At 38.7% G+C, this 25,840-nt stretch overlaps 1 protein-coding gene and 1 long non-coding RNA gene across 5 annotated transcripts in view; one reads left to right on the top strand and one right to left on the bottom strand.

Annotated features, from left to right (window-relative positions):
• Positions 1–25,840, top strand: part of CKAP5 (cytoskeleton associated protein 5) — a 105,379-nt gene that overhangs the window by 24,024 nt on the left and 55,515 nt on the right. For all 4 annotated transcript variants that reach the window (XM_033207816.1, XM_033207819.1, XM_033207818.1 and 1 more), the window contains exons 3-12: positions 1,942–2,135; positions 4,343–4,549; positions 10,119–10,290; positions 11,752–11,884; positions 12,123–12,223; positions 14,165–14,278; positions 20,921–21,025; positions 24,100–24,189; positions 24,303–24,467; positions 25,360–25,488. In XM_033207816.1, coding sequence (XP_033063707.1) covers positions 1,942–2,135; positions 4,343–4,549; positions 10,119–10,290; positions 11,752–11,884; positions 12,123–12,223; positions 14,165–14,278; positions 20,921–21,025; positions 24,100–24,189; positions 24,303–24,467; positions 25,360–25,488 — 1,410 coding nt within the window. The remainder of the gene's footprint in view (positions 1–1,941; positions 2,136–4,342; positions 4,550–10,118; positions 10,291–11,751; positions 11,885–12,122; positions 12,224–14,164; positions 14,279–20,920; positions 21,026–24,099; positions 24,190–24,302; positions 24,468–25,359; positions 25,489–25,840) is intronic.
• On the bottom strand, positions 2,490–23,179 carry LOC117081635. The gene is made up of 3 exons (XR_004436210.1): positions 23,091–23,179; positions 10,900–10,963; positions 2,490–2,629 (listed from the first exon to the last, which is right to left on the bottom strand). It is a non-coding gene; the product is annotated as an uncharacterized LOC117081635 (long non-coding RNA).

Genomic DNA, 25,840 nt, shown 5'->3' on the forward strand with positions numbered 1-25,840 from the left:
CTTTGAATTTGAGTATTCAAGATTTATGGTTGTTGATTATTAAAAATACTGAATAAAATATACTAACTTACACAGTTGTATACATACAGTTCTACGTATGTAGAGTAGAAATTTGGAGCCATGGTCCCTATATCCTCCACAGAACCATTCCTTCATCCTATATAATAAATTAGCCAAGGCTGAATACTGTATCAAAAATCAACATGTAGCTCTTCAAATAAGACCAGATTAACAGTGAGCTAGTTGGTTTTTATTCTAATTTGCATAGAAATTGTTGGTATGTAGTACATTAAATTGCAACAAAAATTTTGGGGCGAATTTTGGAACTTATTTAGAATCATAACTATTTATAATGCTTTTTTTTGGTAGATTATGTATTTTCTCGCTGAAAGGGGCAGAAAAAATATATAAATCTTAAAGGTTTTCCAATTTTTGAGTGGTTAATATGTGCTAAGAGTTTTTCAATCTCGTGTGATTTGGTGCTTTTTTTTTTTTCATTTTTTAAGCATTTATTATGTGTTTTTGAAACTTAAAGAATAGAGATGTTAAATCTGCTTTAGGGAACACTCATTCTACTTTATAGAATGAGATGTTGCCCAATTAAAAAAAATAAATAAATCTGGTTTACATTGATTAGTAAATGTACAACTATGATACTAATTTATGTTATACGTCACTCTAATGTTGCAGAATAGGTAATGCCTTCTTCCTAATGAACTCATCTTATAGTGGGTTAGGCAGCATTCCTTCCTTAGAAGGAACAGTTTTTTCTGTGAGCATAGCACCTGCCCCAAATTACATTTTCATTTAAACAAATAACATGTAAATTATTTCTGTTTTTCAATCATATGTTGATCCTTCTGTCTCTTTGATCTAATAGTGTAGAGGACAGACATCTAATTCTTCACTAATGCCTAACACAGTAAATGCAAATTTGATCATCCCACAAACTAACTTCTCATTTAACTGCCCCCAAATCATTTCATTGCTTTCCCATTGATCTTAGAATAATGAGTGGAATCTTTCCTTTGGCCTTCATAGTCCTGCATGGTCTGGCCTTTTCCAGTCCTCTGCAGCTTATTTTGTACCATGCTCCCCTTCTCTTTCTTTATAGGAGTGGGAAATACCATATTCCCTGCTGCCATAGGGCCTTGGAGTATACTGTTCCTTCTGGAATGTTCTTTCTACCCCTTTGCCACTCTCTCCTGATTAGTCCCTATTTGTCTTTCAGGGCTCAGCTCAATTACTGTTTCTCAGGAAAATTTTTCTTAACACGGAGACAAAGCCTTTTATAATATATACTTTCATAGCACCAAGTTGCTTCTCCTTTGTAGTACTTAATGTTTTGTTAATTTTAAACTTATTTGTAAGATAGCTTAATGTCCCCTTCTGCTGGAGTGTAAGCTCCACAAGGGCCAGAGCTGAATTGATTTTTGTTTATTAAACACCTGTTTAATAAATTAATGAAAAAAGAATACTTCAGTAAAAATGTCTGAAATCTACTGGCTGAAATTAATATACAGTGTAATATAAAGCTGCCTAATGATTATACAAAAATAGAACCAAAAAACAGCATATACTTTGGAGATGGGGCAGTTTCATCAGGGTGATTTCTCATGTTTGAGTTGTCACATCTTTAATACAATATTATAAAGAAGTAATAACTAATTCTTAGATACAATGTGATATTCATTTATAATGGCCTATTATGAATGGCAGAGTATCATAAACACTAAACACTTGTAAGAAGTTTATTAGCTAATCTTTTTTGAAAACTGCCAATTTCTTAAACTCTTTTTTTGTTTCCAGTCATGGGGTCCTTTGTTCACATTACCTGACGTGGGGTATTCATTTTTACTCTCACACCCTCCCGCTCAAATTAACAGTAGATGATAATATCATTAAATTGTGTTTTGTTTCAAAATACTACTTTTCTTTTAGCTGTGGAAAGCAAGGTTAAGTGGGTATGAAGAGGCCCTGAAGATCTTCCAGAAAATAAAGGATGAAAAGAGCCCAGAATGGTCCAAATTTTTAGGATTGATCAAAAAATTTGTCACTGATTCCAATGCAGTGGTTCAATTGAAAGGATTAGAAGCTGCACTTGTTTACGTTGAAAATGCCCATGTAGCAGGAAAGTAAGTACTTTCTTTCCAACTTTACTGATAAAAACCCCTGTTTGGTGTTACATAAGTTATATGTGTTTGTAGATCATTGTCCTTAGTTATTAGCAGTTTTAGAATAGATGAATTTTCTTACTTTCATACTTTCTTTTTTTTTTTTTTTGAGACAGAGTCTCGTTCTGTCGCCCAGGCTGGAGTGCAGTGGCCGGATCTCAGCTCCCTGCAAGCTCCGCCTCCCTGGTTTATGCCATTCTCCTGCCTCAGCCTCCCGAGTAGCTGGGACTACAGGCGCCTGCCACCGCGCCCGGCTAGTTTTTGGTATTTTTTGGTAGAGACGGGGTTTCACCATGTTAGCCAGAATGGTCTCGGTCTGACCTCGTGATCCGCCCGTCTCAGCCTCCCAAGGTGCTGGGATTACAGGCTTGAGCCACCGCGCCCGGCCTCACAGTTTCTTAATACTTGTTTTTCATTCAGTCTTTATTCCCCGAAATCTAAATGGTACATGAGATCTGTAGAGGAGTAAATTAGAAATAATATTTTGAGAGTTTACTTTAAGGTTTGATGACCAAGTGGTTTTCCTTTTAAGCTTTTTGTATGGGAATTATTCTAAACTAAAAGGAAGAGTCAGTAAACTTCAAAAATAAACTGAGAGATTGTCAGTAAAGGAATTATCAGAATTCCACTGAAGAGATTTGGGCGTTATAAAAAACTAAATTTTTTACAAGGGTTCTTAGGTGATATTAGAATCATCTCCCTGTGTTCATTAGGCATTTTTATTTCTTGGGGGAGATAATGCTTACTAAACAACCTCAGTGACTCCTGGCCTGTTTAACTTGATCTGTGAATGACAGATTTCTAGTCATCCTACTATTCCATACCTCATAGACCTGATTTTCCTAACTCTAGTCTCTGGGTTATTGAAAGGAAAGGAACCCTCCATATGAAAAAAAAGTTGAAACACTTGACTTAATTGCACAAGAAATACATACTTGACTTAACTTCAAAGATTATACCAGTAAAGATCATCATTAATTCGACAATTTGGTTAACTGGCATCACTGGGTTTCCTTTACCATTAGCAAAACTATCACTTTTTAATTTCTCTTCTGATACCAGAAGCTATTTTTTGATAAATACTGCATGTAATCTCAACCCACTCAGTTCTTCTAATTCCCAGTAGTATAGGTTTCATTTCATTTAGAAGAGATTCAAAGCAGTAAAGCTATTGTAAAGTCTTATTAAGGAGTCAAGAGTAGTCTTTTGTTATTAAAGGTACATATCCATTCCCTCTGTGAAGAAATCCTCTTTTCCTAAAAAGTGTTAAAAACGACTTAAAAAAAATTTTGCCCAGATGCAGTGGCATGTGCCTATAGTCCTAGCTACTCAGGAGACTGAGGCAGGAAGATCGCTTGAGCCCAGGAGTTTAAGGTTACAATGAGCTATAATCCCACCACTGCACTCCAACTGGGTGACAGCACAAGACCCTCTCTCTTTTTTTTTTTTTTTTTTTTTTTGAGACAGAGTTTTGCACTTGTTGCCCAGGCTGGAGTGCAATGACGCGATCTTGGCACACCACAACCTCCACCTCCCGGGTTCAAGCGATTCTCCTGCCTCAGCCTCCTGAGTAGCTGGGATTACAGGCATGCGCCACCACACCTGGGTAATTTTGTATTTTTAGTAGAGACGAGGTTTCACCATTTTGGTCAGGCTGGTCTTGAACTCCTGACCTCAGGTGATCCGCCCATCTCAGCCTCCCAAAGTGCTGGGATTACAGGCATGAGCCACTGCACCCGACTGAACCTGTCTCTTTAAAAAACAAACAAACAAACAAACAAATAAATAAAAATAAAAGCAAGCATTCTGTTACCCTACTTTTATAAAATATATTTGTATGTCCATATACACACACACTTAGAGAAAGGTCTGGAAGGAGGGATATCAAAAAGTTGAAAGAAGTTTTCTCTGGGTGGTGGAATATCAAGGGATCTTTACTTTTTTGTTTGAATGTTCTACATTTATAAACTGTTACTATGTCTGCTATGACATGTCTTAAAATTTTATGGTTAACATAAGTTTTTAAAATATTCTTGAACATAAATTTAAAAATTAATCATTTACTGTATTTCTAGCATTTGTAAAAGTATTTGTACACCCCCTTTCCATGACCATTTTCCAATTCTTACTACTAAAGTGGGGTCTTTGTTCTTTATAATATGTTACAGAACCACAGGAGAAGTTGTGTCAGGTGTTGTAAGTAAAGTATTCAACCAACCTAAAGCCAAAGCCAAGGAGCTGGGCATAGAGATCTGTCTTATGTACATAGAGATTGAGAAAGGAGAGGCTGTGCAAGAAGAGCTCTTGAAAGGCTTAGACAATAAGAATCCCAAGATCATAGTGGCCTGTGTAGAGACACTGAGGAAAGCCTTAAGGTAAGACTTTGTTTTAGTTCTGTTAACTAGAGCAGTGGTCCCCAACCTTTTTGGCACCAGGGACCCGTTTCATGGAAGACAGTTTTTCCACGGAAGAATTGTGTGTTGCGGATGGGGGATGATTTTGAGATGAAACTGTTCCACCTCAAAAGGAGTATGCACATCCCTCACGTGTGCAGTTCGCAGTAGGGTTCACACTCGTATGAGAACCTTAATGCTCTGCTGATCCGGCAGGAGGCAGAGCTCAGGTGGTCATGCTTGCTTGGCAGCTGTTCACCTCCTGCTCTGTGTCTGGTTCCTAACAGACCACTGTACTGCTCCACAGCCCAGGGGTTAGGGACCCCTGAACTAGAGTATCTCAGTTGAGTTTGGATTCCTGGTTTAAACAGAAATGGAAACTGCAGAATTTGACTTAGCATGCCAAAACAAGCAAGAAAAGTGACCTGAGCAAGGAAAGTCATTCCCCAAGTGTGACTAATTTTAGCCTTCAAGTGTGTTGTATAGTTATTTTATCTGCATCCCTTTCTAATGAAGATGAATAGAGATTTCTGACCTGTTATCAGATTAAGAATTGGGCTTTTCAACTGAGGGCAGTGACTCATGCCTGTAATCCAAGCACTTTGGAAGGCCGAGTTAGGAGGATCACTTGGGGCCAGGAGCTTAAGACCAGCCTGGGCAAGATGGCGAGACCCTGCCACTATAAAAAAGAAACTGAGGGCCGGGTGCGATGGCTCACACCTGTAATCCCAGCACTTTGGGAGGCTGAGGTGGGTGGATCACAAGGTCAGGAGATTGAGACCATCCTGGCTAACACGGTGAAATCCCGTCTCCACTAAAAATACCAAAAGTTAGCTGGGCGTGGTGGCGGGCGCCTGTAGTCCCAGCTACTTGGGAGGCTGAGGCAGGAGAATGGCAAGAACCTGGGAGGCAGAGCTTGCAGTGAGCCGAGATTGCGCCACTGCACTCCAGCCTGGGTGACAGAACGAGACTCCGTCTCTTAAAAAAAAAAAAAAAAAGAAGCTGAGGTAGGGAGGATTCCTTGAGTCTAGAAGTTCTAGGCTGCACTGAGCTGTGATTGTGCCATTGCAATTCAGCCTGGGTGAGAGAGCACGACCCTGTCTCTTTAAAAAATAAATAATGGCCAGGCTCAGTGGCTCACTCCTGTAATCCCAGCACTTTGGGAGGCCGAGGCAGGCAGATCTCAAGGTCGGGAGTTTGAGACCAGCCTGGCCAACATGGTGAAACCTGTTTCTACTAAAAATACAAAAAAATTAGCTGGGCATGGTGGTACGTGCCTGTAATTCTAGCTACTCGGAAGGCTGCAGCAGGAGAATCGCTTGAACCTGGGAGACAGAGGTTGCAGTGACCCGAGATCACGCCACTGCACTACAGCCTGGGCGACAGAGCAAGACTCAAAAATACATAAATAAATACATTTAAAAAATTGGCCTTTTGGTGGAAAAGCACTGCAAAAAAAAAAGTACTGGCCTTTTGTTGGAAAACTACTCCTCAGGGTATTTAAGCAGCTCTTTTTCTCTTGTTAAGTATAGACTTTCGAAGTCTATACTTTGAGATGTTGGCTAAAGATATAGTTTATGGACTAAAGCAAACCTTTATTTAGGTGCCTTTTTAGTAAAGTAGAAGCAAATGCTATATGCCTTTAAAGAGAAGCACAATGAAAGCAAATAGAAAAGTAACATTTACTCTTACGTAGTAAATTCTTTTCAACCCTAGACTTCCTTGTTGTTTGGCCATGAAATTTTTCATGAATAGGATCTCTTTCAGGAACAAGTGGCTGTAATTTGCTGTGGAAATCTGAATTAGACAGATCACTAGTTTGTTCAGATTTGGCAGTTCTTCTAATCTGATATCCTGTCCCCAAGTACTGTCTATATGAGATATTTTAGAAAGCGGCTATAGTGAAACCCTCACAGAATGAAGATCATCCACCTCACCTCTCGTGATTTTGTGTATGACCTATATCTTGGAGAAAAATGTTTCCTTTGGTGTTTATCTTCTGTGAAAGTATAAAAACTCTTGAATTTTGTTGAACGATCTTTGATTTATAGGTCTTTAATATTATTTTTGCTTTGTTCATAATGTACTTTTATAAAATTTGACTTGCTTAGATTCTTACGTGAATGAAGTTTCCTTGTTTCTAGCCGATTATGGTATAGCAAGCAGGTGTTTTTCTGAGTAGTAACAGTATGCTCATTCTATCGTCTTAGAAATTTAGTGACTTGTCTTAGTTATCAGAACTACACTTATATCAATAAATCTTTTGTGTCCTTAGTGGTGTCTGAATTTAAAAAATATACTATAATCTTTGGTGTTTTTGTTTTGTTTTGTTTTTTGAGACAAGGTCTCGCCCTGTCACCCAGACTGGAGTACAGTGATGCGATCTCAGCTCACTGCACCCTCCGCCCCTGGGTTCAAGTGATTCTTGTGCCTCAAGCCTCCTGAGTAGCTGGGACTATAGGTGAGCACCACCATGCCCAGCTAATTTTTGTATTTTTAATAGAGATGGGGTTTCACCATGTTGTTCAGGCTGGTCTGGAACTCCTGGCGTCAAGTGATCCCACCTCGGCCTCCCAAAGTGCCGGGATTACAGATGTGAGCAACCGCACCTGGCCTATAATCTTCTACGTTTACATTATAAGTTTCTAGTCTGGAGTACTGTGTATTCTGGTTATTTCATTTTTTAGCTAAACTGGGAAAATAAGGGTAGGATAATAACAAGTTAGGTATATCTCATGTTTTCCTCATAGATGTTGTTATGTATCCCATCGCTGTGTGGTTCTTTATTTGTCCTAAAGCATTTCGGAATCTATAGTTTAACTAGGTAGCTCTCTGGGACCCTCAAGAACCCTGAGGCCAAACTGCTTGATCCTGGGTTCCAGAGCTTGCTAAAGCATTGTTAGTGAGAGCTTCAGGTGACCAGAAACATTTGTGGTACCTAAAACAGGTTTCTAGTACCCTTTTGTGTTTTCTATAGTGATATGTTTAGTATCAAAATTAGGTTTTGTTTTATTAAGATGTCTATTTTCCATGTGGACTTGCTCCATCTTTTTTTTCCTTACAGAAGTAGGCCTGTAAGGAAAAAAGAGTCAGATGAAACAGTGATAATATATAGGAAGATTTAAGAAATCTCAAATGTTAAGTTCTTCAGGCACCATGTTAAATATCACTAAAACAAAATGGTTTATTGCCACTATAATTTCTCATTTTTTCTTTAATCGACTGAGCCCAATATAAAGGCATTTTAAAAGAAATCTTAGAGATTATGTAGGTTATTTTTATGATATTTATACTTAAACTATATTGCATAGCCAGGTATCTTATTAAAAATTCTTTTTTTATTGCGCCTGTAGTCCCACCTCCTCAGGAGGCAAGAAAATTACTTGAGTCCAGGGGGTGACGCTGCAGTGAGCTATGATTGTGCCACTGTACTCCAGCCTGGGTAACAGAGTAAGAAACTATCTCAATAATAATAATAATAATGATGATGATTAAGGCCAGGAGCAGTGGCTCATTCCTGTATTGTCGCAGCACTTTGGGTTGGGAGGCTGAGGCAGGCAGATTGCCTGAGCCCAGGAGTTCAAGACCAGCCTGGGCAACAAGGAGAAACCCCGTCTCTGCAAAAAATACAAAAAAAAAATTAGCTGGGCATGGTGGTGCACCTCTATAGTCTCAGCTGCTTGGGGCACTGAGTCTGGAGAACAGCTTGAGCAGGGGAGGTCAAGGCTGCAGTGAGCTGTGATCACACCACTGCATTCCAGCCTGGATGACATAGTGAGACCCTATCTCCAAAAAATTAAAAACAAAAACCAAGAAAAAAAAATCACTGGAGTACACTAGTAGCTATTACTGAATAATTTTGTTCCATTTGCTCACATGAGATAAATTTGTGCACATTAGATAATAGAAAAATAATACATTTGGGTCCTACTACTCATACAGAATTTCAGTGTTCTTTCATAAATAAATCTCTTCTGCTCTAGAATTTGATACTCAGAAATGCTTTTTTTTTTTTTTTTTGAGATGGAGTCTCGCTGTGTCGCCCGGGCTGGAGTGCAGTGGCCAGATCTCAGCTCACTGCAACCTCCGCCTCCCGGGTTTATGCCATTCTCCTGCCTCAGCCTCCTGAGTAGCTGGGACTACAGGCGCCCACCACCTCGCCCGGCTAGTTTTTTGTATTTTTTAGTAGAGACGGGGTTTCACCGTGTTAGCCAGGATGGTCTCGATCTCCTGACCTCGTGATCCTCCCGTCTCGGCCTCCCAAAGTGCTGGGATTACAGGCTTGAGCCACCGCGCCCGGCCCAGAAATGTTAATAGTGATATTAGATAGCTAAAATTGGCCAGTTGGGAACGTGGAAATGTAATCTATGACAGATATGTAAGGTTAAATACGCTTTTTTTCTTTTTTTGAGATGGAGCCTTACTCTGTTGCCCAAGCTGGAGTGCAGTGGCGCCATCTCAGCACACTGCAACCTCTACCTCCCGGTTTCAGGTGATTCTTCCACCTCAGCCTCCCAAGTAACTGGGGTTACAGGCGCCCACCATCATGCCTGGCTAATTTTTGTGTTTTTATAGGGACGAGGTTTCCCCATATTGGCCAGGCAGGCCTTGAACTTCTGACCCCAGGTGATCTACCCGCCTCGGCATCCCAAAATGCTGAGATTACAGGTGTGAGCCACTGCGCCCGGCAAAATATGCTTTTTGAAAGAAGTCAAAATGCAACTGTTTTCCCCATAAAAAACTGACGCAGTGAAAGATTTAAGATGCCCAGAGTTATAGTGTGATAGCCACAAAGTCAGGAACAAAATACTGCCAGGATTTGTGATCTATCTAGGTAAATGAATCACTTTAATTATAGGAGCTATTAAAGGTTTATTAAAAGTAGATTTCATTCATCTAAATATTTATAAACTAGTTTATATTTGTAAGCTTTGTATGTATATACATATATATTTGAGGTATTAGACTGGGCATGGTGGCTCACAGCTGTAATCCCAGCACTTTAGGAGGCCAAGGTGGGTGGATCACATGAGGTCAGGAGTTCGAGACCAGCCTGGCCAACATGGTGAAACCCATCTCTACTAAAAATACAAAAATTAGTTGGGTGTGGTGGCACACGCCTGAATCCCAGCTACTTGGGAGACTGGGACAGGAGAATCACCTGAACTCGGGAGGTAGAGGTTGCAGTGAGCCGCAATCACGCCATACCACTCTAACCTGGGCAATGAGCAAAATGCCATCTCGAAAAAAAAAAAAAGGTATTACACATGTTGATCCTTTACAGGTTTTAATTATTCCTAGTCTGCTTACCTAGAAAGTGTGTTTTAAAATGGTAATATTATTTTGGGCCCTCCACATTAAATAATATTCTTGGAAGAACAACACCTTAGTAGGTAAGTGGTTATGAGTTCCTTTTGTTGCCTTAAAAAAACTGAACTTATGTAATTCTTCTAATTATATAGATATGAAACTATGTTTGAATGAAGAAAAGCTAATGCTTTACTTAATCGCATTCCATGTTGACAGTTTTTCCCCAATTTTTTACTTGTAGTGAATTTGGTTCCAAAATCATCTTGCTTAAGCCAATTATCAAAGTGTTGCCAAAACTCTTTGAGTCTCGAGAGAAGGCTGTTCGAGATGAAGCCAAACTGATTGCTGTGGAGATTTACAGATGGATTCGAGATGCTCTGAGACCCCCATTACAAAATATAAATTCTGTTCAGGTGAGACAAAAAGTTTTCTGGTTGCTTTTGAGTAAGGTTAATATGAAAATATTTTCTGCCTATCGTTCTTGATATTCTATCCTTAAAAATAATTATTTTTCGGCTGGGCGCGGTGGCTCAAGCCTGTAATCCCAGCACTTTGGGAGGCCGAGACGGGCAGATCACGAGGTCAGGAGAGCGAAACCATCCTGGCTAACACAGTGAAACCCCGTCTCTACTAAAAAATACAAAAAACTAGCCGGACGAGGTGGCGGGCGCCTGTAGTCCCAGCTACTCGGGAGGCTGAGGCAGGAGAATGGCGTAAACCTGGGAGGTGGAGTTTGCAGTGAGCCGAGATCCAGCCACTGCACTCCAGCCTGGGCGACAGAGTGAGACTCCGCCTCAAAAAAAAAAAAAAATTATTATTATTTTTCATTCTTAATTTTGAAGTCAGCTTTTCTGAGCATAACTTAACTTTCTCTGCAATTCTGTTGGGTGGCAGAACTTACTATCTATGTGAAGTACATTCTTTCTGGCTTTTTATTACAATTGGTTTTGGAGACTCTTCTGATGATGTAAATGTATCTGAATTAATGAACTAATGAGAGTGTCTTAAAAAGTGGGACTTACTGTTCTTTCTTAGTGCTTAGACATACGTCTTCCTTATAGTAAATTCAAGTTGGTTTGACTTATGCTGTAAAAGAAATATAATTTAATTATATATTTTCTTCCACTGGTGCAGTGGTTCACACTTATAATCCCAGCACTTTGGCAGGCCCAGGCAGACAGATCACTTGAGCCCAGGAGTTCGAGACCAGCCTGGGCAACATGGCAAACCCTATCTCTATAAATAATAAAAAAAATTAGCCGGGCGTGGTGGCACGGCGTGTAGTCCTAGCTACTCGTGAAGCTTAGGTGGGAGGATCACCTGAACCTGGGGAGGTGGAGGCTGCAGTGAGCCAAAATTGTCCAGCCTGTGCAACAGAGTTGAGACCCTGTCTCTCAATGAATGAATGAATCTTTTCTTGTTTGCCCTGGTAGAGCCACATAAATAAGAAATTGGAGGCCAGGCACGGTGGCTCACACCTGTATTCCCAGCATTTTGGGAGGCTAAGGCAGGAGGATCACCTTAGGTTAGGAGTTCAAGACCAGCCTGGCCAACATAGTGAAACCTCATCTCTATTAAAAATACAAAAATTAGCCGGATGTGGTAGTGCACCCCTGTAATCCCAGCCACTCGAGTAATCTCAGCCACTAGAGAGACTGAGGCACGAGAAATGCTTGAACCCAAGAAGTGGAGGTTGCAGTGAGCCAAGATCATGCCACCGCACTTCAGCCTGGGTGACAAAGTAAGACTCTGTCTCCAAAAAAAAAAAAAAAGAAAGAAATGGGTCCTGATATGTCAATAAATGTAAGTATTAAGTATGTTAAACTAATGGTGGAGATGCAGATGTTATTTAAAATATTATATGATATTTGCAGTTGAAAGAACTAGAAGAAGAATGGGTCAAATTGCCAACAAGTGCTCCTAGACCTACTCGATTTCTTCGTTCCCAACAAGAGCTAGAAGCTAAATTGGAACAACAACAGTCTGCTGGTGGAGATGCTGAAGGAGGTAAGCCAATTTTAAACACTGGTTTCTGCAAAAATTAACCAGAACTGGCACTGCCACAAGAATCTGTGTTCATTAGGCATATTTTGTAGGATTGCCTTTAATAAAATATAAGTTGCAAGTAGCTTTAATAACTCTGGTCTCTTCTCTATTAAAATTTCATCAGGATTGTGAAAGGACTGATATAACTGATAAGTAAAACAATTTTAACCATTTTTAAGGTTTGTTTTTCTCCTTGAAGGTGGTGATGATGGTGATGAGGTGCCACAGATAGATGCTTATGAGCTTTTAGAAGCTGTAGAAATCCTTTCCAAACTTCCCAAAGACTTTTATGACAAAATTGTAAGTAATAGTTAAACTTCTTTCATTTATTTCTTGTAAAATAATTACTTGAATAGAATTAGAACACTCTGCTGAGCCTTTGCCTGGTGCACCCCCTTCCACCCCATATCTTCCCTAGTAGAGTGAGTTAGTTGCTTCTTCCTCTTTGCTCCCACACTGCTTTATACATATATATATTATAGCACTTTTTAAAAACATGTCTTGCCATAAAACCAGAACATTCTTGACTTCCTTTTTCTCATTTTCTCTCTGATTAACTTTAAAGATCTCCAGATTTCTCCCCTTTCTCCATTTCTACTGCCACTACTTTACCCCAAGGTTTCTTGACCTTAGCACTGCTGACATTTTTTTGTCAGCTGTCCTGTACATTGTATGATGCTTAGCGGCATCTCTGGCTTTTATCCACTAGATGTCAGTAATACCATCTGCCTAAGTCATGACAATCAAAAATGTCTTCAAACATTGCCAGATGTTCCCTAGGAGACAAAATCATCCCCAGTTGAGAAACACAGTCTTATCCCAACCACCGCTGTAGTAGTGAGTTGTTGGTTATGTGATTGTTCTTCTCTGGTCTTTTTAATGCTGTCAGTGTAGAAATTCCTCTCCTGTAATTGTGCCACTGTGAGATGGGTGGGCTAGAAATGCTTTCTATTAATATTTTCTTTTTGACATCTGCTTACTAATGTTTGCCTAGAAAATGAGAATGAAACGTCTATGGCATTCTGTTTATTATATTACTTTAGTTATAATATCTTATGAAAATACTTTTATATATGAACAAAAATTTATATATGTGAACAATTGTTCTGATTGCCTCCAGTTTTTTATATATATAATATATATTTATATATGTTTATAAGATATTTATATGTTTATAAAATATATATCTATAAAATATATATTATAGATATATATTTATATACAATATATAACATATAAACACATATATAATTATATATATTATATAATTGCTTCTGATATAGCTATAAAATATATATATTTATAAAATAAATATAGAAATAAAGGATTGCCTTTAATAAAATATAAGTTGCATGTTGACGTTTTTTGTCAGCTATCCCATGCATTGTATGATGTTTAGCAGCATCTCTGGCTTTTATCCACTAGATGATAAATATAAATATATATATGTATATATAAGTATATATATACTAGGCAAATATAAATATATAATAAAATATATATATTTATAAAAAATTTTTTTTTTTTTTGAGAAGGAGTCTCACTATGTCACCCTGGCTGGAGTGCAGTGGCGTGGTCTTGGCTCACTGCCAGCTCTGCCTCCCAGGTTCATGCCATTCTCCTGCCTCAGCCTCTCAAGTAGCTGGGACTACAGGCGCCTGCCACCACCCCTGGCTAATGTTTTGTATTTTTTAGTAGAGACAGGGTTTCACCGTGTTAGCCAGGATGGTCTCGATTTTCTTTTTTTTTTTTTTTTTTTTGAGACGGAGTCTTGCTCTGCCGCCCAGCTGGAGTGCAGTGGCCGGGTCTCAGCTCACTGCAAGCTCCGCCTCCTGGGTTTACGCCATTCTCCTGCCTCAGCCTCCCAAGCAGCTGGGACTACAGGCGCCTGCCATGTCGCCCGGCTAGTTTTTTTGTATTTTTTAGTAGAGACGGGGTTTCACCATGTTAGCCAGGATGGTCTCGATCTCCTGACCTCGTGATCCGCCCGTCTCGGCCTCCCAAAGTGCTGGGATTACAGGCTTGAGCCACCGCGCCCGGCCGGTCTCGATTTTCTGACCTCGTGATCTGCCTGCCCCAGCCTCCCAAAGTGCTGGGATTACAGATATGAGCCACCGTGCCTGGCCAGTTTTATAACTTTTTAAAAAAATTATATATCTTTGAATTAACAGAGTGCAAAAAATAGACTTTTATTCTGCTCTCTTATTTTCTGTTACAAATAACTCATATTGTATCTTGCAGGAGGCAAAAAAATGGCAAGAGAGAAAAGAGGCCCTAGAGGCTGTAGAAGTACTAGTAAAAAACCCCAAACTGGAAGCTGGCGATTATGCAGATTTAGTAAAAGCATTAAAGAAGGTAAATATGAGGACTTTCAGTACTGGTATCGTAACAACAATCAGGCCTTTGCATTTCTCATCAGTCATCTTTTTAATTACATATACATTGCCCTTAAGGAACATTACTGATAGTATTTGAATTATAGACATACAATTTTAAAGGATTGTTTTAAATTACTGTTGTGAGTTAGTTTCATTTTCAGTCTTTGTTTTTTGTCACTTTGACTTTAGGTATGCTATTTGATAGCTTCTGTAACTCTCTAGGAAAAGAGAGTTGCTGATCTAAAACTACATATTCCAGTTTTATAATTCTATAGGATGAGCTATTTAAGTTAGCTGTATTTAATTGGACAAATATTAAACATGATGATAGCAAATGATAACACACTACATTGTATCAGTATGTAAAATAAAGAGTATAGGAATATGTGATCAATTTTGAAACAGGCAAGTACTAAGTAAGAAATAAACATTTTTAGAGAATACTCTTTTGGTATTGCTTAGGTCCAAGCAAGTTGAATGCTGCTGGTGGACATTTTGTATGTAGTAACTTTTTATGAAACCTGTAAGTATAGATCAAACACTGTGGATATGATTATAGTGCTTAAGAACAAACTCTGAAAACATCTTGAATACAGCAAGAATGAAAATTTTGTTTTGTTTGCTTCCTCAGTCTAAAATTACAGAGGATTATAATGGTGATGGGAGGAAGTTGGTTTTTAATTATACGCACATCTAAGTATAGTGAGTCTCATTACTCGTAGTAGTTATATTCTGTAAAGCCACTGAGAACACTAAATTAGTGAATATTGAATCGTTGCCTCTAAGAGAAATACAGCGTTAGGATCCTGCAACCCTTTGATCACAACATTTCCATCAATCAATACATAACTTTGTTTTATTCTGTTTGGAGATACCATATTTAATATATATTGTTGATTCATTAACACTGAACTCTTGGCCAACAACACTGTAACTCTTGTCTGACCGAAGCTTTTCCTAACACATGTATTTTCTCCCTAAGGTACATCACATCCTGTTTGCACTTAGGAATACTAGACAGCATTTCAGCACTACACTTAGGGGCCATTTTAAACAACAAAAGCACCAACAAAAAACACAAAAATGCGAAAACATGGCACTGAATAAACCATGAAAAAGACACTTGTTTATAGTGTAAGAGCTGAAGCAAGAAGGCAGAGTGTTATCTTGTCTACCTCAGCTGGGAATGTGCACAGTAGACAACACAAAATGTTCACAGCTCTGAACTTGTCTGTGAATGACCAGGAAAGTACCATGAATGTTGATTCGGGGATTATAAGTAAGTTTAGCAAGTAGTTGAATTTGCAAATATGGATTCGTGAATGATGAGGATCAACTATATTCTAGTAGTTAACCTTCCTAGGCTTTCCTCCTGTGGGACTTGGAGGCTGAGATATGATTTATGAAATCTTTGTTCAGGCATCAGTTTTCCATCTTGAAGAGCCACAGTTGTGTAAAATAAATTAAAAGAGAATTGCCCTAGGGGAAAAAGAGTTTTACCATCCTGGAACCTGAGAGGAAAGAATGGGAAGGGGAATAGTAGAGGACACTGAGAAAGGGAAAGTCAGATTCCAGTGGCGTATGAAGAGAGCTACAGATTCTCCGTCAGTTCTTCCAGCATATGATTATTATTAGAAATCTTATTGCTCTGGTGCTGAATTCTCAATGTGTCAAAGAAAACCTTTTCTTTTTCCTTATCATTATGTGTTTTCTACATGCATTTTCTAAGGATATTAGCTTCTCACACAGACAGTTCTGTGGTTTCCACTGGCATTGTGAATGTAAATATAATCTCTTGCTGTACTATATAAGGAGAGCATCATGGATTTTGATTTCTGAGAGATCCAGGGTAGCAGTAGAAATTTCTTTCCCTTTTCACATGGTGGGGTGGAGGGAATTAAAGACCACAAACAAGTAAAAAGAAAGTGAATTTTGTAGCTAAAATATTTAAAACAATGAAAAGTTAACTTCAGTTATAAAAATTAACCTGAAACAAGACATTTTCTTTTCTTTTTGCATTGAGTAGTGACAGAGACTTTTTTTTTTTTTGAAATGAAGTTTCACTGTTGTTGCCCAGGAACGATCTCGTCTGACTGCAACTTCTCCCTCCCATGTTCAAGTGATTCTTCTGCCTCAGCCCCCCAAATAGCTGGGATTTGTAGGCACTTGCCACCACGCCCAGCTAATTTTTGTGTTTTTAGTAGAGACAGGGTTTCACCATATTGGCCAGGCTGGTCTCGAACTCCTGACCTCAGGTGATGTACCCTCCTTGGCCTCCCAAAGTGCTGGAATTACAGGCATGAGCCACGGTGCCCAACCGACATTTTATTTTTTCCATTTGATTTTAGTTATATGTACACACAAACTTTGTATTATGTTGACTTCCTAGAAACATAACAAAAGTAGGGAAATGGTGAAATGGAAAAAAGAGGATGAGATTGAAGAATAGATTACAGACCAATCCTTTTTCCCTCCATAATAATCTCTTCTTTGTATTGTATAAATCAAGTAATCCCATTCATTTCTCAGTTTTTTTCCTTTAATGAAAGTAGTAAAAAGACATGCACTTTAAAATTTCTTATGGTATTCCTGAAATTATTTTTAAACTGTTTTGAGTTGTCACCTGATTTAGCATATTATGTGGGCTTTCCTATTCTCACAGATTATAGTTCTTTTTTTTTCTATTATTTTTAATTAATTAATTTATTTTTGAGACAGAGTTGCACTCTTGTCACCCAGGCTGGAGTGCAGTGGCACGATCTCAGCTCACTGAATCCTCCACCTCCCGAGTTCAAGTGATTCTCCTGCCTCAGCCGCCCGAGTAGCTGGGATTACAGGCGTGTGCCACCATGCCCGGCTAATTTTTTTTTTTTTGTATTTTTAGTAGAGACAGGGTTTCATCATGTTGCCCAGATTGGTCTTGAACTCCTGTCCTCAAGTGATCCGCCTGCCTCAGCCTCCCAAAGTGCTGGGATTACAGGCATGAGCCACTGTGCCTGGCCTATAGTTCTTTTATTTATAAGATGCCTCCCTCCTACCTCATCGCTTCTTTGATTTTGTCACTTGCCTATGCCTATGGGCATTTGGTTTTTTTAATATATATATAATTTATTTATCTTTACATTAAGATTTGGATTTTCAAAGTGCTTTCTTATATAATCTTTAGACTTCTGTGTGGTATTATTAATCTTTTTTTCACTTGTTCTTTCTACTTTCCCCTCTTAATTATTGCTTGTATTCGTCATAGTTTTCTAAACACAGTAATTCGTAATAAATTTCATTAATTTGCTTCCTTCCCTCTGTCAACAGTGTGTTTTTGTTTATTATTAACTAATGGCTTTCATTTCTAGTTAAAGATAAATACCAATTGATAATTACTTTAAAGCACTTTGTGTTTTAATACTGTAGGCCTCAATTTATGAGAAAAGTGACAGTACTTATAACTGTGTACAAAATTTCCTATTGTTTAGATTATATTGAGATTATGAGCTAAAGCTTCCATTCCCTGGTCTAGAACAGAAATTACTGAAAAGATTGTTACCTCTGAAATGGAGTCTCCCCACATAATGTTACTTTTCTTAAAAATAAACACTTCTCCATCTTTCCTACTCTCATTTTCCAGTTGAGAATAACTTGTTTATGGGATACGTGTCAATGAGTGTGATAGGCAGATACTGTATTAGGGTATCTGGTCCATTGCTCACTTATAAGTTTATTTGAGCCTTCACAATCTTGAAATTTAACAGATTCACGGTATCTTCTTCAATACTATACATTAAGATCATGAGTGTCTAGAGTTTAGCTCCCACTGGTTACTGTTCCAACAATGGGTAGGAAGAGGTATTCTTTAAGAAAGGGATAGAATGATAGTTCTTTAACTGAGCCCATATGACAAAATCACCCTTTGAGCCATATAAAAATACTGATGTCCAAATTTCATCCTGGATTCATTGAACTAGAATTTGTTGGAATGGGGTCTTACATGTTTCTGGTGTCCATTCCTAGAATATATATTTAGATGCTAAATATAAAGTCTAGCATCTGAATCATATCTGAGAAATATTTTGGTAAGGAAAAATAATCAAAACATTTGTAAATACCAATAGTGATTTCAATACAGAAATGAATGGAAAATTTTTTCTCCATAGACTTACAGTAATTAGAGATTTAACAAAATGTTTATTACGACCCTGATCTCATCCTCTCGTGAGGAAAGTGGACTTAACACAAGTTTAGAGGAAGAACATGCTTTACTTAATAAAGGAAGCAAAAGCTTTGGAGTCAGAATTGACCTGGGTTTGAATCGCACAGCATTACCATTTGCTAACTACCTGACTGTAAGCACATTAATCTCTATTTAATTTTTAGAATCTGGTTTGGGTACAGTAGCTCACATCTATAATCCCAACACTTTGGGAGGCCGAGGGGGGCTGATCCCTTGAGCCCAGTAGTTTAAGACTAGCCTGGGCAACATGAAGAAACTCTGTTTCTACAAAAAATAGAAACATTAGCAGGTGTGGTAGCACTTGCCTTTAGTCCCAGCTACTCGGGAGGCTGAGATGGGAGGATCACTTGAACTTGGGAGGGGGAGGTTGCAATGAGCTGAGATCGAGCCAGACTCTGTCTCAAAAAAAAATTTCTTTTTGAAATCTGCACATTTTTTGTTGTTTTTTATTTTTGAGACAGTGTCTCGCTCTGTCACCCAGGCTAGAGTGCAGTGCCACGATCTTGGCTTACTGCACCCTCTGCCTCCGAGGTTTAAGCGATTCTCCTACCTCAGCCTCCTGAGTACCTGGGACTACAGGCGCGTGCCACCATGCCTGGCTAATTTTTCTATTTTTGGTAGAGGCAGAGTTTCGCCATGTTGCCCAGGCTGGTCTTGAACTCCTGGACTCAAGCGATCCTTCCGCGTCAACCTCTTAAGGTCCTGAGATTATAAACGTGAACCATGACGCCTGGCTGTGAATCTGCAAAGTTGAAATAGTAATAGTACTTACCTCATAGGGTTTGGGCGAAAATTAAATTTAAAAAGGATTATAAAGTGCCTACAAAATGTTGGTGTCTAATTTGTTTTTTTAATAAATGTTAGTTTATTCATTCTTATTCCTCAGCACTTAAGGAGTGCATATAAGTGCCAAGTAGAACTTCCTGCATGTTGCATGTTAGGAGTTGTTTAATGCAGAGAATCTAGAAGAAAGCATTCTGCTTATGGAACACTAGATTGTAGGGACTAGATAAAATTCAAAGTAGATGGGAGGCATTACTCCTACTAGGAAAAGAGTGAAAAAAGAAGAGTTTGGGGACATTTATAAATAAAGCAGTTGTGTTTGTGTGTGTATGCGTGTGGGTATGCGTGTGTGTATATGAGAGAGAGAGAGTCTTGCTCTGGTGTCCAGGCTGGAGTGCAGTGGCGCAATCTTGGCTCACTGCAACCTCTGCCTCCCAGGTTCAAGTGAGTGATCCTTTTGCCTCAGCCTCCCAAGTAGCTGGGACTACAGGCATACGCCACCGTGCCTATATTATTGTGTAATAAAGCAGCCTTTTAACACCAGCTGATTGGGCAGTGTACCACAGCAAAATCTTACCAGGAAGGAACCCAGTCATAATCACTGTCTTGCTAAATTGACACAGATGCAGCTACTACCCATGAGTTTAGATAAGTGCTGGGCTTTGTGGGGTGTGGCATAGGAGGGCAGTAGTATAAGCAGTGCTAGAGGAGAATCAGCTGAGACTCTGAATCGAAGCTTAACCATCATTAGATGACTGAAGTGGCAGCCTCAAGGCCAGAAGCTTCCTCAGAAGAATGGTTGCAATAGCATTAACAATTTAGAGTCCCCATGGACTTCCTGAACGTACCTGCAGCAGTTTCTACTGGTGCTTCTTGGTTATGAATGCTAGAGCTGTTGCCCAGTCGTGTCTTTCAGAGATACGTTGTCTTTTCATTTTCCTTGTCCCAAAGCAAAGTCAGCAGACCTCTAGTCTATCTGCCATTATCAGGGTCATTTCCTGCACAGTTGAACAGTGCTGGCAGCCCAGACTGCCACTACTGGATAGTGAGAAATTTGATGTTGTGGTTTTATCTATGTTTTATTAGTAGAACTTCAAGATAGAAGACTAAACATAATGAAGGGAAGCTCCTAAATTCAATACAATAAAAGAAGAATTTCTCCTGTCTTGTAGTAAATAAAATTGGTCATATATTAGCATAAGAGCTTTCAGAGTTCTTTTTTTTTTTTTTTTTTTTTGAGATGGAGTCTTGCTTTGTTGCAGACTGGAGTGCAATGGTGCAATCTTGGCTCACTGCAACCTCCACCTCCCGCGTTCAAGTGATTCTCCTGCCTTGGCCTCCCAAGTAGCTGGGATTACAGGTGCCCGCCATCATGCCTGGCTAAATTTTGTATTTTTAGTAGAGACAGGGTCTCACCATGTTGGTCAGGCTGATCTCGAACTCCTGACCTCAGGTGATCCACCCACCTCTGCCTCCCAAAGTGCTGGGATTACAGGCATGAGCTACTGCACCTGGCCTCAGAGTTCTTTTGAGAATAAAATTTCAATACTCTTCTACATGGCTGTGACTATTTTGTTTTCCTTTCCACATCCTCCCCCCCCCGCTTTGTAGGTTGTTGGAAAGGATACCAATGTCATGTTGGTGGCTTTGGCAGCAAAATGTCTTACTGGCCTGGCTGTTGGGCTAAGGAAGAAATTTGGACAATATGCAGGACATGTAAGTAACACTCCTTTTTAGATACAGATCAACAAAATTTATCAAAAATGGTAGGCCTAGTTTGCTGTTTGCTTTAAAACAATTCCTTGGCATAGATGTGTATATATTGTACCAGTAAATTTCTCTCTGTTTTGTTAATATTCAGCATATCTTATAAATTTCAGTAGATGTCAGTTATAACAAAATTTATAGGCCTTGTGTAGAAAGTCAGGGACTAGGCCTAAAGTACTTAGTTGAGTTGGTTTATTTGCTTATTACTTATTTACTAGTATCTTACTTTGTTCTTACAATGTTATACACATTATGACAAGATGAAACAAAACTTGTAACGACCAGGACCAGAATGAAAATGAGAGTAGGAAAGGCAATAAAAAACTATAAATGTAAAACTATGAGGTTAATATATAAAATGTGTTTTATAGTGTTTTCCTATTTTAATATATAATTATGTATTTGAGACTTCTATATAGGTTACAATGTTGTATATTTTATGTAGGTTATCTCCATTTTACTTATTCAAAGAAAATCTGACTGGAGACATTTGTTGACTATACTATTTGTATAAGTTTGTTTCCAATCAAATTTGGTAATAATTTTAATTAATTAAGATGTTTTCTTTAACTGTGACTTCTGTCCTTTGGCCTCTAAATCTGGTCTGAATTACTAAGAATGGCTCATCCTAAAAATTGACCTTATTGATCTTTAGAGTTTAGCTTGCTAGCCACTTCATCATTTGATTCCCTAGACTGACTTAGGAGTTTCCTAATAGTCCCTAGTCATGTGTCCATTTTACATTGTGAAGCTAATATCTAGCCTCACATGAGCTATGGTATTTGGAGCTTGCTTACTCATAGCATTAAAAATAATCTCAGAGAACTTAACTGAAGAAAAAGAAGACACTACCAAATAAAAATAAATCATGACTGGCTTATTACTAGGGAAATAAAAATAAGGGACTATAAAACCCTTAGACATGTACATCATAAATTGAAATAAAATTAAAATATATTTTTATAGCAATCAGTATTATATAATATCTATGTGTATATGCTATTTTGGTCAATTTTGTGTTACTTAGTAGGATATTTCACTTTTGTATTGGGAATAATTTTTCAAGATAAAGAACAATTTTTTCCTAAACCACTTAAATATCAGTTCAGAGAATAATTTTAATTTTTTTTTTTTTTTTTTTTTTGAGACAGGGTGTCACTTTGTCACCCAGGCTGGAGTACAGTGGCACCATCTCAGTTCACTGCAGCCTTAACCTCTTAGGCTCAGGTGATCCTCCCACCTCAGTCTCCCGAGTAGCTGAGACTTTAGGCACACCCCACCACGCTTGACTACTTTTTGTATTTTTGGTAAAGATGGGGTTTCGCCATCTTGCCCAGGCTGGTCTCGAAATCCTAGGCTCAAGCCATCTGCCTGCCTCAGCCTCCCAAAGTGCTGGGATTACAGACTTGAGCCACCACACCGGCCTAAAATTCATTTTAATTTACCAAATTATGATCGGATAATTGCCTGGCTTTCCAGTTTGAGTTCTGATTCTGGCTTTGTTTCACTTTGTTGTCCTGGTAAAGAATGTCTCCATTGCTCTATAGTTTGGGGTCTCCCCTGCCTTAATACTGTAATATATATGGTGTTAGTATCAAGCATGTTAGTGACTTGGCTTTATTTTCTTTAAATGTTTACAAACTGTCTTTTTGGCAATATTTATAAAAGTGAACGTTAGCTTTATAGACATTAAAATATCTTGATGTTCAAGTTTATAACTAGTATTAAAAAGTCTCATATTTTTTCCATGGGAACCATAGTCCTTGGACTATACCAAGTAGTCTATAACCACTTCTGTGAAATCTTGAAAACAATTTTTTCCTTTTTTTGGATGCCATTGAGCTTTACTGTGTCCTTTGGACCTTAGAAATTTCCTTCTCCAGCCTGGGCAACATGGAGAAACCCCCGTCTCGACAAAAAATAAAATAAAAAATTATATTTACAGGGAAGTGGTCAAGAAATTAATAATAAAAAAAAAAATTATCAGATGTGGTGACATATACCTGAGACCTACCTACTCGGGAGGCTGAGATGAGAGGATTACTTGAGCCCAGCGGGCCGAGGCTACAGTGTGCCATGTTCATCCCACTGCACTCCCACCTGGGTGACAGAGCGAGACCCTGTGGTGCAGAGGCAGCAAATAGATTGAGAAGCACTGCCATAGTGGGAGAGAATGAGAACTCTTCATTGTTGCAGCATAAGATTCTATGTCCTTCAAGAAAGGAAATGACTTTTTATTCCACTTAAATGTTTGCTTTATTGGTTTGTTTTGGTGGAGACAAGGTTTATTGAGATAAAACTTATGTGCCATAGAATTTACAAGGTGGTTTTTAGAAAGTAAGTTTTGAGATAAAACTTACATACTATAAAATTTACCCTCTTAAAATGATTTTAGAATATTCACAATGTTATGTAACTATCAGCACTATCTAATTCCAGAACATTTTCATCACCCCAGAAAGAAACCCCTTGCCCATTAACAGTCACTTCCCGTGCTGCTCCTTGCCCTTGACCCTAGCAACCACTAATCTACTTTTTTGTCTCTGTGGTTTTAGCATTTCATGTAAATGGAGTCATCGTACAAAGCATGGTCTTTGCGACTGCTTTTTTTTTTTTTGGAAGACAGGGTTTTGCTGTGTTGCCCAGGCTACAATACAGTGATGCAATCACAGCTCACTGCAGCTTTGACCTCTTGGGTTCAAGTGATCCTCCCACCTCAACCTCCCAAGTAGCTGGGGTCACAGGCACATACCACCGCACCTGGCTCATTTTTTTGTTTGTTTTAGTAGAGACAAGATCTCACTCTGTTGCTTAGGCTGGTCTTGAACTCCTGGCCTCAAGTAACCCACCTGCCTCAGCCTCCCAAAGTGCTGGGATTACAGGCATGAGTCACTGTGCCCAGCCTATGACTGGCTTTTTTTAAACTTAGCATACTATTTTTAAGGTTCAGCCATGTTCTGGTATACATAAATATATCATTCCTCTTTGTTGCTGAATAATGTTCTAGCCATTCACTTTTACAGGTTGTGCCAACCATCTTGGAGAAATTCAAAGAGAAGAAACCTCAAGTGGTACAAGCCTTGCAGGAGGCAATTGATGCAATCTTCCTTACTGTAAGTTGACAGCGTGAGTTTGTAGTTTTATCTGAAGTAAAGTTTGTCAATATAATATTTTGATTGTTCTTTACAATTGAAAAAAGTTCATTAAGCACATTTTTTTCCTAAAGACCACACTACAGAACATCAGTGAGGATGTTTTAGCAGTAATGGATAATAAAAATCCAACCATCAAGCAGCAGACATCTCTTTTTATTGCAAGAAGTTTCCGCCACTGCACTGCTTCTACCCTGCCAAAGAGCTTGCTAAAGCCCTTTTGTGCTGCACTACTTAAGGTACAGACTCTCCTTGAAATTGGGGGAATATTGAAATTATACCTAGGCAAGATTTTTTTCCTGCTAATTATGTACAGTGACTACTTGACTTTCAGACTATAGAGGTCATAATCTTTTGAGGAACAGACTCTTTGCAGCTTGGAAACTGAATCCAAATTCTCATAACTGTGTTCCTCTTCTTTAAAGAAAGCACAAGTTAGTGTTATGATTCCATTAACTGTTAAATATTTTGTTTCTTACTTGGCCCATATACTGGTGTTCAGCTGGATCTGGCCAAGCATAGGCATCAAATGTGGAGTATTTGAAGATCATCTGGGAATGAGTCATTTTAGATAGAGGGTAAGAGGAAAAGGAAGCACTTAATTTTGCTAAATGGATTACCAAGGGTTTCCTTAACCCAGAAAGAATTTTTTTGTTTGTTTTTGTTTTTGTTTTTTTTGTTTGAGATGGAGTTTAGCTCTGTTGCCCCGGCTGGAGTGCAGTCACACAATCTTGGCTCACTGCAACCTCTGCCTCCCAGGCTCAAGCAATTCTCCTGCCTCAGCCTCCTGAGTAGTTGGGATTATAGGTGTGTGCCACCATGCCTGGCTAGTTTTTGTATTTTAGTACAGATGGGGTTTCACTATGTTGGCCAGGCTGGTCTCAAACTCCTGACCTCAGGTAATCCACCTGTCTTGGCCTCCCAAAGTGCTGGGATTACAGGCATGAGCCGCCATGCCTGGCCCAGAAAGAATTTTTGAAAGAGGAACTGTCAGTTGGCACAAGGAAAGCTACACTTAGCTTCAGAAAATTGTAAAAAGCAAATTCTTTATCCAGCAACCATCAGTCTGAATTAAAATGAGTAATGCCTAAAATACCTTGCATTAATATTTTGCTTACTTCTGGACTATAGCACATCAATGATTCTGCTCCTGAAGTCAGAGATGCTGCATTTGAAGCATTGGGTACTGCTTTGAAGGTGGTTGGCGAGAAAGCAGTAAACCCATTCTTAGCTGATGTGGACAAACTCAAGCTTGATAAGGTAGGTTAGTAATGGATTGGACTGAATTTGGACAACAGTCCTGTCTCTCTGCATCATGGCTTTGTCTCTTGACAATTGGAGAGTACTGGTATTCTTTTGATCAGGATTTCTTGATTTTTTAAAAAATCGCCCTTTACAGTAGGAAAGAGATGCATAATTGAAACAAGTTTTGGAGGATGCTCTCTGGTACTTTTTGTCTTCAATTTTGTCTGTTGTTTTACTAAGAAAAAAAATGCTGATATCACCTCAGGAAATTTATTTCATCCTCCACTGGTAGTTCATACCTAGAGTTTGAAAACAGCTTTTGAGAATTTAAGTTTCATTTAAGGCTATGATGGTGATAATAGTAGAA

This window comes from Trachypithecus francoisi, unplaced genomic scaffold (assembly GCF_009764315.1).
Source record: "Trachypithecus francoisi isolate TF-2019V2 unplaced genomic scaffold, Tfra_2.0 Lachesis_group8, whole genome shotgun sequence".
Lineage (NCBI taxonomy): Eukaryota > Metazoa > Chordata > Mammalia > Primates > Cercopithecidae > Trachypithecus > Trachypithecus francoisi.